This window comes from Anoplopoma fimbria, chromosome 4 (genome assembly GCF_027596085.1).
Source record: "Anoplopoma fimbria isolate UVic2021 breed Golden Eagle Sablefish chromosome 4, Afim_UVic_2022, whole genome shotgun sequence".
In the NCBI taxonomy this organism is placed as follows: domain Eukaryota; kingdom Metazoa; phylum Chordata; class Actinopteri; order Perciformes; family Anoplopomatidae; genus Anoplopoma; species Anoplopoma fimbria.
This window is the reverse complement of record NC_072452.1, coordinates 21,614,542-21,628,913: the sequence shown is the minus strand read 5'-3', so window position 1 is coordinate 21,628,913 and position 14,372 is coordinate 21,614,542. Positions and strand designations below refer to the sequence as shown.

General features: G+C 37.7%; 1 protein-coding gene across 1 annotated transcript in view; it reads right to left on the bottom strand.

Moving 5' to 3' along the window:
- Positions 1 to 5,403: 5,403 nt before the first annotated feature.
- gria2b (glutamate receptor, ionotropic, AMPA 2b) overlaps positions 5,404 to 14,372 on the bottom strand; it is a 47,846-nt gene continuing 38,877 nt past the window's right edge. The window contains 10 exon segments of the mRNA XM_054598088.1: positions 5,404 to 5,568; positions 6,236 to 6,370; positions 8,524 to 8,540; positions 8,543 to 8,637; positions 9,960 to 10,207; positions 10,905 to 11,103; positions 12,437 to 12,804; positions 12,892 to 13,098; positions 13,550 to 13,657; positions 13,831 to 13,935. Of these exon segments, the coding sequence (XP_054454063.1) occupies positions 5,404 to 5,568; positions 6,236 to 6,370; positions 8,524 to 8,540; positions 8,543 to 8,637; positions 9,960 to 10,207; positions 10,905 to 11,103; positions 12,437 to 12,804; positions 12,892 to 13,098; positions 13,550 to 13,657; positions 13,831 to 13,935 (1,647 nt within the window).

Genomic DNA, 14,372 nt, shown 5'->3' with positions numbered 1-14,372 from the left:
GTATCACAAATGCATTGCAACTATAGCAATCACAAAACGACTGTTCTGGGTAAGACCAGAATTCAAATCGCTGTCCACCTGGTAACATCATCGCGATACAGTATGTTTGAACTGGCCAGAAGTTTCCACTAACCGTAAGCCATCTGATCCAACTAAACCCTAGATGGTGAAAGAAAGTCAAAGTGTTTGTCTTCCCTAACTCTTCAAGATAGCAAGAGTCAGACAGATCACATGCTCTGCAGTGTAATGTATGTGGGTAAAAAGATCAAAGTGTGAAATCTAGAATGAACTCCAACAGTGAAAGTGAACCGCTATTCATCTTACCAAAGGGGACTCACTTTGGAATCATGGGAAGACTTAGTCAAATAGGCAAAAAAAATGACGTCATGTCTTTTCCTTACCACTTTCCTTTCTCCTTGATGGAAAACTTAATGAGGTCAAGGAAAGACATGAAGAACTATTCGTAAGGACTTAGGAAAAGACAACTGCGGTGCTAAGAGTATCCAACTACACGGCCGCAGATATTTTGATTTCAATTTTTTTAGCTATTTACCTTTTTTGTAACAACACATAGAAAATGAGTATTCTACAGTGACAAACTCAATACTGTACAATCCAATTAAAGCAGAGTGACAGTTAGCCATGAGGAGAGAACTGACAAAGTATAAAAGATCCAAACTTTCCCTGTCATAGTTCCACGTCAGCTCATGTCCGTTTGACCGTTTTTGCGGAAAGTAACAAAGGCATAAGGATTCCTGTCCAAAACTGAATCACACCTCCTAAGAGGGATGTTTCCAGGTTACCAATAGTGTACAATCAAACAGCGACTGCTGATGCTATTGATGGCCAAATGATGCATTGCTAACGCAAAGGAAAATGGGACAAAATGATCTCCTTTCCTTTTGTAAAGGCTGGTCCAGTGCTCATTAAGCTTAAGGAGATAAGAAAGGAAGCATTGAGACACCTTTACTTAGCAGTTAAATCATTTGATCAGCTCTTACCATAGCAGCCTCTTCAATACTTCCGGGTCAATTATTTCAAATAGGTATATATCCAATATATATATATTTATACCACGGTCTGCGGGAATACTCGATTCTGATTGGCTGCAGGGTGTGCATTAACTCCTGATATACGGACACCTATATATATATATGTCTATATATATATATATTATATTCAGATGTTGCCACATTATTTCACTGTTTTGACAAGCTGGATAATTGTGGTAAGAAATGTGATGGAAATCATATTGAGAGACAAAAAAGGTTTGTTCTCCTAATCAGAGAAAAACTGAATAATTTACACACTAGGTTAACAGTTGCCATGGTTTGAATGTTGTATGCCTGGGAGAGTAACTTATTGATAACAGTTACTTATTGATAACAGTTACTGTAGCCTATAAATCATGTCAAGTTCTCAAGAACCTATTCTAACTTAACAATGTCAGACTATCGACCTCTTAACCACCTCTTATCCTAAAAAACATAAATGGAAATACACAGGGAACTGTTTTTGTTTGCTGTTGAAAGAACACTGAGTTTTGAAGAAACAGTCGATACAACACCAAGTAAAACATTTACTGGATCATTAGTCCATGGGGGACAGTCCATTTACTGTAAGGATCATGTGGATTTTAATATGATGTAATTAATTTCAAGGTGCGATGAAAAATGTGGAAATATGGGCTGATTGGGAGAAAAAAGGGGTTATCTTTATGGAGCAGAGGAGAGTCAACCATCTTCATGGAGATATGTGACACTCATTACCACTCAGCAGAAGGAGAGCTGACTAAATAGGGCACCTCATCACTCTTTGCTTTAAACTCATGAGGCAGATTTTTTCTCCTCCATGGATGATAAAATTCAAAAGCTTTGTCTTGAGTTACCATGCTGCTGTTGGTGAGCGAAAAAAAAAAGGTTTAAAAAAATATAATTAATTGTGTTTTTTCCCAATTCACATAGTTTGAAATGTCATGAGAGCTGGAAATGCGGCAGTGAATACTAGAGTATCATAAAGTATAAAAGGAAAACATTACATTGACCTAAAATACTATGAAGTAGTGTTTCTGATTTTTATTTTGATATAATGACATAACTTTGGGTGGAAAACTGTTTCAGTACAAATAAAAAACATTAAAATAATCATAAAAATATTATTTTAACCTCTTTACTTAAACCAAGAATGTTATCTTCATCATGTGAAACTATGGTACAATTTTCACACCTACACAGGAGTTTTCAGTTACCTGGCTAATTAGATCTTTGCTTCGTTTGAAGTTGGGTGGAGCTAATCTATCTGCACTGCACTCATCTTTTTAAAATGTAGCAAAAACATAAAATAAAAATAAAGCGCTGACACTTCTTTTTCATCAAAATAAGTAAAAAGAGCAGAATGCGGACCCAGTTGTGGCAAGGGGCAACATGGAATGACAATTGTGCACATTGAGTTTGTTGTCAAATATGATTTTAGCAGTGGAAATTGTGCTAGCTTGAATTCTGCTTATTTCAGTCTTGATTGCAAATGGGCTGTTGGTGGTCCTTATATCTAGAACTGTTGATGGACACAGTCACCGCTTGGGATCGCTTAAACTGAAAACTGTTAGAAGCCCTTTATGCCCATCCACACCACCTTCAAATCTGGGCCAATGACACACAACCAGTTCAACTCTCGCTAACTTTGAACCCACAGATTCATGCCATTGACAAAATGGATGCGTGAATGTCACTTTGTGGAGTGACTGCAGCTTTAGATTACAGAGCTTGGTGACGTCACACAGTTTCACCCAGCCTCAACCTGAGCAGAGGGCTAATCAGACAGAGAAATTGGAAACATGTGGGTGTGCAGAGCTTTTAACAGGAGATTCAGAGTGGTGTCAATCAAGCACATCTGCACACAATCCTGAGGAGAGGTCTAATCAGTGAAAATAACTGACACATTTGTGATTGGACCATGGTTTGGTGTGTACTTAACCAATTTACATCAGCCGAATAATGCTCATGCTTTTTTTTAAACTACACAACCAGTCGGCAACTTTATTTATAATGACTTAAAGAAAAGTAATATTTTATCAAAAAATGTAATCTTTAACTTAATCTTTTTGATGGAGTTTCCCTTAAGGCTCACCTTTACTGTAAACAATACACAATAGTACACTGTCCTTGGACTGTACTGACATCTATTGACATAATAATTAAAGTTATTATTAATCGTCTAAATTAGTTTAATAAACTGACATATTATTCTACAGTTAAGACTCTGGCAATCATTGCTGCAAATTGCTGCAAATGTGAAAGACGAACAGAACTAACCTTTGTTTGTATTTAAGTAAGGTAACTCATCGTGTTCCGTCTCATTAAAGACATTTAATTGCAAGCAAAAACAATCACATCACTTGATCTGTGAGGCCTGCCTCAGGATTAATAGAAACTCATCCTGAATAAATGACACAGACAGAGATAACAAGAGATCAGCCACTTTTATTTAGAAAGAGTCCCAAAAAATAAACAAGTTAGCACACATTCCATATACAAAATGTCAGTGAGAATAGCCTGAATATGCGATGAAATTGATAAGCGACTACGGTATATGTTTCTATTGTTGATTACAAAAACAACAGTGATAATAATAATACAGTTTACCTCCCTTTGTGCTGCAGTGGAGGACTACTCATGGGTCAGTTTCAGAAAAGAAGATAAAATAAAAAAAGTGTCTTATAATTAGAGGCATTCGTCTAAATAAGTGTTTGCAAGTAAGACTGAAAAACAATAAATAATCACTGAAAAAATAATCCTGTATTTTTTGAATAAGTAACCAAATTTTGTATTTCGTGTAAGCAGAGTAGCTTGGAGGCCATAATGAAAAGGGGCTATAGATTTTTCATATTCAACCATTTTATATAAAATATATGTATATATGTATATATTGGATATATGTCTAACATTGTATTTCCAATTTCAAACAATTAACCTCACAACTTCAACATTAAAATGAAAACGCATGTTTGGCAGTAATGAAATAAACGTATGTAGTATTTGCGGCAACAACATGCAACTGGTGCTACTTTATTGTCAGATCAATGCAAAATACATGGAGACTGGAAAAAAAATCGTAAAGGCTATTGTATTAGCACTGTCATTGCCACCAACTGTACACCTAGTTACAAAAGTTACAGAATGTATCATTTACATTCACTGAGATGACAGTGATTGATTATATTAAGACTATATTCATGTCTACTGGCACTAGAATTTGGCACTCTTACTTATTTGGCATTTAAAACCACCACTTAAACCATGTGGATGTCGATGCCTCTTTTTGATGTCACTTCAAAATGTGATGCGATAATACCAGACCACACTATTTTTTTTTTTTTCATTTTGCATTGATGGCATGTAAACAGGTCAATTTTCTCTTCAAACTAAAACAAGCCTGGTTCTCGTCAGAAAAAACACAAACAACAAAAGCACTGAAGCAAACGAAGAGACAAAAGTAAAAAGCAAATCCGCTGCACCAACTCCAACAATAAAAACATAGAAGGATTGATTCCAAATGTCAAGCATTGACATATATTTCATATCAACACCAAATGTTAAAGAATAAAATATACAGGAAAGTTTAGAGTAGGAATTAATTACATGATTTTAACATCTCAGCCCCATATGCAATGTATTTGGCTTTAAAAATATGGAACTAGAAGCTGTTTAGTTTTTTTTTATTTCTTAATACTCACACATTAAGATGTTTATATCCAACCAGTATGTAAGCAAGTTTATTTAAAAGCTATTTTGTGAAAATACATAAAAATATTTTTTTTTCAATAAACTTTTTTCTAGATTTTCTTGGAAAAAAAAGACAATTTCACATCTTAATGCAGATGATATCAAGTGTGCTTGAAAATCCTGTTTGGCGGTGGTGGCTACAGAAACAGTGTGTTATGACGACATCTTCCCCTGACGCACACACCCCCACGTTCTCCAAACACACACACACACACACACGCTCGCACACTCACACAGTTGAGATGACTGAAACTCTGACTCCCAGAAGCAGCCGCTGCCGTCAATCAAGCCCTCGTTTCTGTCTCAGTCCAATCCAGGCAGTTAGATAGGAAAGCGTGGTGTCATCAGTTTAGAAAAAAAGAGCCTCCCTTTTTGTATTCCGAGATGTAATTCCACCCCGAGAGAGAGAGAGAGGGGTTTTATATGGTGAGAAATAGAGACAGAGAGCAACAATACAAGTCTTTGTGAGACACAAAATGAAGCCTCCATCTCCTACCTTTCCTTTTTCACCAGACAAAAAACAGAAAAAAAGCGCCAGAACAGAAGGAGGGAGGGTAGGACAGAAAAAAAAAAAAATCGCTCTATTGAAACCATTGTAAGGCACTCAGAAGTTTCTCATTGATCAGGACAGATCTGTTAGGCTGACGTTTAGTCCCATGTCAGGTCTCGGGTACGGGACAGCGTGGACAGCTTTAGGAAACTCTGGAGTCATCACCCGACCATTCTCCCCAGTACTCCCAGTGACGGAAAGTCTTGCTTTGTTCCTCATGGCGTCCCCAAAGGTCATCTAAACACACAAAAGTAACGTGCACGCGCAGACACAAGCAATCACAAACATTAACCACATTCACACACACACACACACACACACACACAAGAATCCCATACACAAACAAGGAGGCAACATGTTAGGTTAGAGCATCTCCACATCTGTAAGCTTAAAAGATTATAAATGTTCAAAACGTGAGAATGTAGATGAGAACTAAATATGATCTCAATGGGTAACACAATGCAAGATTCAAATGATCATGTAAAGGCTTAAGCATGGTCATTGCAAGCATTATTGTTGAAATGTGTTACGAGGACAGAGGTATAAACAAGCATGGCCATCAACAGTCATACATGAAAATGGTTTCAAAATAGCAAGGAAACTTATATGGACAAACACAGTTTTTAATCTTTAAAAAGGGGGATATCTCTCTCTCTCTCATTAAATCATAAGTCACCAGTACATACGATCCTTTGGCCAACCTCTTCATTCACTAACACTGAAGGATGGTAACGGATGGAGCCAAAAAAGCGTGCATTTGGGGGGAATTTATGAAATCCTCGTTCCCTACCCCCTAAATTTTTACACTTTCGATCCCATATACGTTGTAACCTTCCTTATAAGTTGCAAAATTCTGTGAATTCTGCGAGGAAGTTGGGTTAATATTCTGTGCATTCTTTGCCACCTTCATTCGTTTCGCCTCGGCTCGGGACTTGTAACAGAACTCAATCAAGGCCACCAGCATGGCCAAACCGAGTCCTCCGACCAGAATGTAGAAGACCCCAGCCACGTTGCTCAGGCTGAGGGCGCTCGTCTTCTCCTGAAAAGTGCACACGAGACAGAGGTCAGCGGCGCGGCATGATTGAAAAGGTTGAAAGATTTGAAAAATGCACATGAATAAAACAGTCACAACCACGACAGAGAACTAAAAATGCACAAAAATGCACCACTATATTTAATAATGATAATACAGTTTTTTGACAGCCAATAATATCTAAAAAGCACAGAAAATAACAAGACATAACACACAGGTGCTTTTTCATTTTGGGTAAATTTGAAGCAATGTAGTGGGTAAGGTTAGTACTGTAATCATAATGAAATGCAGCAGCAGTTTGTATGCAGTGCATATACAGTCTATGTGTTGTGGATCTACATCCGAAATTTGTACTGTACAAGGACCATTTACATGGGTTGCCCATCACAAAAGGGCTAAGCTGTTACAAACGTGCTCAAAGACCTTTACTTATAGACAGAGACAAGAAGGAAGACAGCTTAGTAATAAACCAATTGGGGTCTGACACATACAGTACAGTGAGTTTTCTTTAGCTTATAAAAACACCCATGTATTCATTTAAGGTGGACGCCAAATGGATACATAGGGCTCTACCTTGTCAAAGTGGTGCACAATATATCTGTGTGTGGGAAAGTGACAACATGACAGCCATAGACAACACGGTTACAGTTACATGTTTTAAAGTTGGGAGTATCTAAGAGACAAGACAGCGGTGAGTATCAATTATCAAGGAAAAGAAACAAGTGCCGGCTGAGGAAAGAGAATCACTCAGAACAAAGTGCTTCATTTTAGGTTTTTTTCACACGGGTCATTTCATTAATAATTGATTTCATGGAGCTTAACGTTGGAAAAAAAGGGTAGGTGAAGGAGCGGTTTTCTATTGATTTGAATTTCAAACAATGGTGGATTTCTCATCATTTGTGATATAGTTTAAGTGATAGGAGTGAGAGGACAACTGTTGTCTGTGAAATCAGTGTGAACTCCATTTATAACAACACTAAGATCAACACGAGGCCACGCAAAAAAAAACGAAACAAAAAAAAAACACAAGACTCACACAGTACTACACAGTGGAAGACAGTGGTACAAATACAACAGAGAGGACATTTAACACCATTGGACACCCTTAATAGATGGTCCAGAGATTAGCCAATCACTGTCAGATTTCAGTACTCTGTGCTGTGAGCGTTTCTTTTGTGTAGCTGTGTCCAGATTTTAAAATTCATAAATATCTCATGAAAGCTTTTTTGTAAGAAAAAAACTTTCTATTTCATTTGTTTTTGGGAAATTTGGGGAGCTGGAAAAAGAGGATTTAACGGGTCATTTTGATAAAGGAGTGCACATTTCAAGAATGACATCGCATGCATTACTGTATATTAAAATAATATAAATGGTATTAATCATTAGTAGGTCTGCAGGCATTAGTAAATTACATCTTACCAAGGCATCTCATGCTTTGTTTGTGCATTTGCTTGAAATGATTTATCATTACTTTAAATGGGGTCATTCCCACTAATAATTATGAGTGTGCTTGAATCACATAGAACCTGCAGCGACTAACCTTACTTCCAGAGTCCTTGGCTCCACATTCACCCTTATCGTACCACCATTTGTTTTTCAGCTTGTCTAAGACTCCTTGCTCACTGAGTTTCAATACCGCAAGGTTTACTGGCGTTCTTCACGTGGAAAATAACATAAATAACATTATCAATGTTATTTTATGTTATTATTACATTTACACTGATTAAACTTTTTTTTCTGTCTTTGATTCTCTTTCTTACATTTCTTTCTCTTCTTTCCGTTGCAGTGGCGATAGACGTTGATGCGCCATTTGGCCTAAGCAAAAACGAGTTTTGCAGAGCCAAATGTGCATTAACGTATCGCCTGAAGTAAGCAGCAAGGGCAACAGATAAACTGTATGTTAAGTACAGTGTGCCAATGGGAACAGGCCAAACTACTGAATGCATTGTACTTGTTTTGCACTTTTCTTTAGATAACCTGATTGTCAGCCACAGCATGTTTACGTGCTGATGATTCTCGTTGCTGAGGCTTGCTAGCTGTGCAGCTGATTCAGCAGGGGACTGGCCTGCTGTCAGTGTGGGTTGGGACCCTGTGCTGGTTTGCTGCTTACTTTTGGGAGTTGCATTGAGTTACCCATCACTTTGCTCACTGGGGCTGACCTTGGAATCACCTCCCCGCTGCCGCACTCTCCTTTGTCGTACCACCATTTGTTTTTCAATTTGTCCAACAGGCCTTGCTCATTCAGTTTTAGTACTGCGAGGTTAACCGCATTTCTTGAAACGATAAAACATACTTGTAAGACAGGGTGAGCCACTTATCAATTGTCTGTCTATCACTCCCTCATTTTAGAGACTATAACAAATTAATTTTTAGTCTATTACCCCCCCTCCCCTCTCATGGTATTTGCGTAGGTCTATCACAAAACAGCTATTCTCATCAAATGTGAGTGCAACATGAATGTTTGTCAAAGGTGGCAGAGCTTAGCCGTAACACAACAGAGAGGACAGAGTGCTAAGACTAGGGGGACTAGTGGCTACAGCAACGTACTCACATCCACAACATACATATAACAGTGTCTGGCAAGTGACTCCACTAAAAGAGAGACAGCAAAACAGCAGTAATGGGGAAAAAATGGTTAGACCTCATGGACATATGTCAAAAACATGCAACATTTCCTTAAGAAATTACCATCTAACCCAACTAACCCATTTAATAATATAAATCTATACTATATTTTAGGATGGAGGGAGTTTTTAGTGCAACTGATCCAATTGAGGGGCACATTTAATAAAAGACTATTGCTATCTTAACATATATCTAAATAGCTTCAATATATTCACATTAGAAAATACATATTAAATACATATTGAAACCCAAGCAGTGCCACAATTAACTGGTGGTATAACATTTTTGATAACTTCCAATTTCTTTCCACAAAGGAAATGTTCATTAAGTCATTAAATAAAACAAGTGTACTGCAAGGGTTTAGCAAAACACAGTAAGTAATAAGACATTTAAATATACATTTCTAAAATATCTTATCAGAAATATACAAACTTATCAATCATTCAAAGTCAATCAAATGAGAAAAAAAGGCAGAACAACAAGGCAACATGTTAAGCATATAGAAACATTGAAAAAGACATAAGCTAGGACAGTACTAGACAAAGACTATAGGAGAGATATCTACATTAAGATTAAATGGGAAAAGCAATAGAAAAGTTTCAAATTGAAATTCAAAATCTCATTAAGATGAGTAATTTTTAGAATATGTCTTAAAAAAACAGCTGAAATCCAGCCTGGATAAGTAATAAATGAGTCTCAATAAACTCTAAATCATTAACAATAATAATTTGGGAAACTATTGCAGCAAATTTGTCAAAGATTCAAAAATCTCTATACATAAAAAAATAGTCATCATTTTTTTTGCAATTTATCGACTTACAATAAATTGCAATGTTTTTTAAAGAATTTGAAGGGGAAGGGGGCATTACCTCATCTCCTTATACAAACCAGAGACAAATAAGCAAAGCTACATCAGGGTAGGTGGGATACTATAACAACATTGGACACATTGTTATACTATTCCACCCACCTTAATGAGGATCCTTTCGGCGTGGCGATCCCGTAGCCTTTGGAGTCCAGGTTGCCTCCCACCTTCATGGTGTCGCAGGGTTTTCGCTGCTCGATGTACTCATTCATGGTGGACTCCAGCAGATAGGCATACTTCCCCTTGGACTTGCGGACCCTCACAACCCCTTCGGCTGTGGTTTTCACAAACACAGAGGGCTCCGCACTGCGCATGTATGTCCACATTTTGTCAAAGAGGGCAATTTTTGAGCGCTGTTTTGGAAAAAAAAGACAATGGTAGAAGCACCTGCTGTTAGTACAATCATGTTATAAGAACTTCAAGACCCATTGACCTCTATAAGACTTGCATTTAAATAAGTATTGTTTTTAGATAAGATTTAACATGATTACAATTACCTCTGGTTTTGATTAATGGGTCTACAGTGTCCACATTGAGATTCAATTGAGATCTGATCACTCTGTCTACAAAAGGGCTATTAAAACGCAAGCCTCAAGAAGGGCCCTCAAACATGAATCTAAGGTACGCTTGACCTTGCATACATAGAGGGATCATGGAGACTTCGTACGCAGACTTTCATGTGGTAAAGCACTATCCAATTGCAATCCGATCACCCAAAACAGATTTTAATGCAAGGTGTTAAGAATGTCATTATTTCATTCTCCAAAGTGTATGTGCTGCCTATATGATTTTTACTGCTTCAAAGCGTAAAATTACTACTGTAAGATGTATTACTTGGCAGTAGTTTTTTTTTATGTCTTGGGATGAAACCTCACCGACTGGAATTTCAAGTTAATCCTCCAAGAAAGATTTAATTTCCTTCACCGAGTTGAATTTCCAGCAGAGGAGTATGGTTCATCGAGAAGTGAAGTAAGTTGCACTTCAGCTAGTAAAGTTAAAACCTAAAGCCTTGTTTTCAGAGGTATAGAATACAAAGACAGCATCTCTTACCCTGAAAAACTCTTTGGTAGACCCAGAGTCCAGGGTCCCATAGGCTATCTCAGTCTGTTTGGCCAGGTCTTCTGCACTTTCAATGGGAGAGACCATCCTCTCGACAGTTAGGAAAGCAGCCAGGTTAGCGGTGTAGGAGGAGATGATGATTAAAGTGAAGAACCACCAAACGCCACCAACAATGCGTCCAGACAGAGATCTATTGAAAAAACAAATGAAGAAATATTTTACTTGCATTTCTTATTGTTCAACAGTACTTGACACTCTCTGTTTTATGAAATCATCTGTAACTGTCAGTGAATGGACGTAATTTCACTGAAGTTTCATGTATGTTAAAACACTTTTCTTAAAGGCTATTGTAAAGCAAGTGATATAATAGTCCAGGAAATGCTACAAAATACCTTTTTTATGTTCTCACATTATTACTATATTTTTTACAAAAAACGGTTATAAAAGTAAACATGATAATCTACAAATTAAGCCACCATGTGACCCAATCAATGATACATCTCATCTTTATTGGACATAGTTGAGACACACTTCTATGAACACTTCATTAGTTATGTCAAAACGTTTCATCGTAGAGTTTTCTCAAAATCCTGCCCATTGTAAAGAATGCATTCACAAACAAAGAAAAAGTTATATTCCCCCCTGGTATCATCATACAGGACAACTACTTAAGATTATGCACCCTTTTCAGTGTGCAAGAAATCAAAATCTAGGCTAAAAGTAATATGTTGAAGTTCTATCTAGGGTTTAATAACATGCCTCAGCTCAAGAAATATTTCAAACAAAGAAGGACAGCCCTGCTTCCGTTGAATATATATACTAACATTATAGAGCACTATATAACTCTGTCTCCTGATTTGGAGTCATGCTGACACCCCTCACATCAAAGGGATGAGATGTAGAAGACACGTTGAATCATCTTACATCTCTGTGGAATACATGACTCAAACCTTACTTAGTGCCTGCTCTCACAAGTTATTAAATCTATATATTCAAAAATGTATCTGACCTTAAAGTCATGAAGAAACACCATTATTATATATATTTTTATGAATAAATAATTACACATCAGGACCTGCATATGATGAAATATATATTTAGCCTGTGATTATGCTAAAATGAACTTGTAAACAGTTAATTGAGAGTGATCAAAACTTTGGCAGTAGATTTAGAAATGTCCTTTAATTGACTAAAGTGTTGGAAAGTTTAAAATCAGACTTGTTGGCGTAGATAGAAATGTGAGGGAATTGTCAAAGTGAATCAACCCTTCAAGTCCATTAATAAGATACTGATTCTTCAGTCTAGTCTAAAGTGTTGGACCAACTGTCTGCTTTCATAGCAAAAGAGACACTTTGATGACTCCCAATTTGCTAAATTACAGTTGGCAACAACCTCTGTAAGCAGTTGCTATTAAATCTGATGAAGCAAACTCATATTCCAAGTTATAAATGCATGAAGTCACAAGTTATTTTTGGTTAGTTAAACAGAGAAAAACATGGCAGCCGATGATGTTTGTGACCTACCTAGGTGAGATGTCACAGCCTTGGCGCATGAAGGCTCCAAGGGAGAACCAGAGGCTGTTGAATATGCCAAACTCGTTAGTCGACTCATTGGTCTGGATCTGCCCATCCTCATATTCCTCAGTGTGCCACTCATACGGGCTGAAGCGGCTGACGAGGAACAGCACCACGCTGACACCGATGTAGGCAAAAACGATACACATCCAGATCTCGTAGGCCAGCGGGTCCAGGAAAGAGAAGACTCCTGGTTTGGATTTCTGAGGCTTCTTTATCATGATAGAGATTCCCAGAGACATGAAGGGTTTGGAGAAGTCAATCACCTCCTCTCGGACCAACGTGATGGTCAAAGGAGCCACTGCAATGTCTGCTTTCTATCAAACCAAAGAACAAAATAATCAGAATGAGTTGCATGTGGAATTAATCAAAGACTTAAGTTACCTCTTGATAAAGACACTCACCCCGTACACTAACTCTCCAACCATCCCATTCCAGATTTTGGTCTCTGCATCTCTGGCCCCATATTTCCCATCCCCCACTATTTTCAGTTGATATTTGAAGCCGCAGTGCTTCGCTATCTCCGCAGCCAGATCTACACAGTAGCCCTCGTAGCGCTCATTGTCTACGAAAAGGTCAGAGTTCTTTTTCAGCATTACATACGGGGCTTCCTGGAGGACAGAGACAAAAACAGAAAACAGCGCTCAGCACAAGAGGTTTGAAATTACAACGTTAAAAGCAACAACAAAAACAAGGGTTTCAGATCTGGCTGATAGTTCATTATGAGAACTTAATATAACGGGCACTTGTCTAACACAAACCACATACTTGTAGCAAGAGATTAGCAGCCTGGTGTTCTGGTTGTCATTCTGAATAAAGGTTTCATACAGACATGGTTTGTTACTAGAGTAAAAATACTATCCTCTCAGTCATAGAAAATGTGAGATTAAAGAATACCTCAATCATAAAGCCAATATCAGTCTAAATCAAATAAAGTTCTCTCATTGGCATTTAAAAATGTTGCATATGTTGGATCAAGAGCCAACTGTTTCTCCAGCTACTTAACACCAGAAGGGAGACGACCAGAAGGGAGATTATAAAATCATATAATAGGATATTTACCAGGATGGTGGTGACAATAACTGTTTTGTTTTCCATTCCTGTTGTGTCATTTGCAAAGACATCTGATTTTGTGACAGCCATTTTGTCAACTTCATTCCAGTATCCAATCTGTTGGTAGGAAAAACAAAAACATCCATGAAACACCAATAATCTTGAGTGCAACTGTAAAAATGCTGCTTTGCATAATCTGAACCTCAAATTGAAACGATCCACAAAAAAAAAAAAAAAAACAGTTATATTAAATGAGTTAACCATAACTGGATAACCATTCAGATGCTGACCTTTACGGGACCGTTGGTTTTTAATTCCATTATGTTCACAGAGTAGTTGACTCGCTTGCCATGCTGATCGAACTGGATGTTTCCTGTCAGGCCTTCCACACGCACCTGAGAGACAGATAATAAAACTTTACAACATGACATCCGCTAACTAGCTGACACAGCATGTACACAACGACTGCCTCTGTCGCATGAAAACAGCTTCTTGTGTTTTGCATTATTCTTCATTCTGCATTCTAATTGAAAGAGGTAGCTTGATGTGAGCTAAACTGTAAGGGGACATGTAAGCTTGGGAGAAGTCTCTGAACTCTACCTATTGTCCAAGTGTATTTGGTTATTTTCTCCTCTTTTACAAAGTTAGGCTGAATTCACACCAAATCAGGCGTTGCGGCGAAAAATTCCAGTCCTATCAATCATTACAATGTGAGTGCATTAAACGTGCTACGGTCGGGACTGTTAGGCAGACTGAATTCTTGGAGAAACGTCATGCTAAGGGGGGCTGCGTGACTGCCGATCCAAATCTGTACAACCCAGCCATGAGGAAG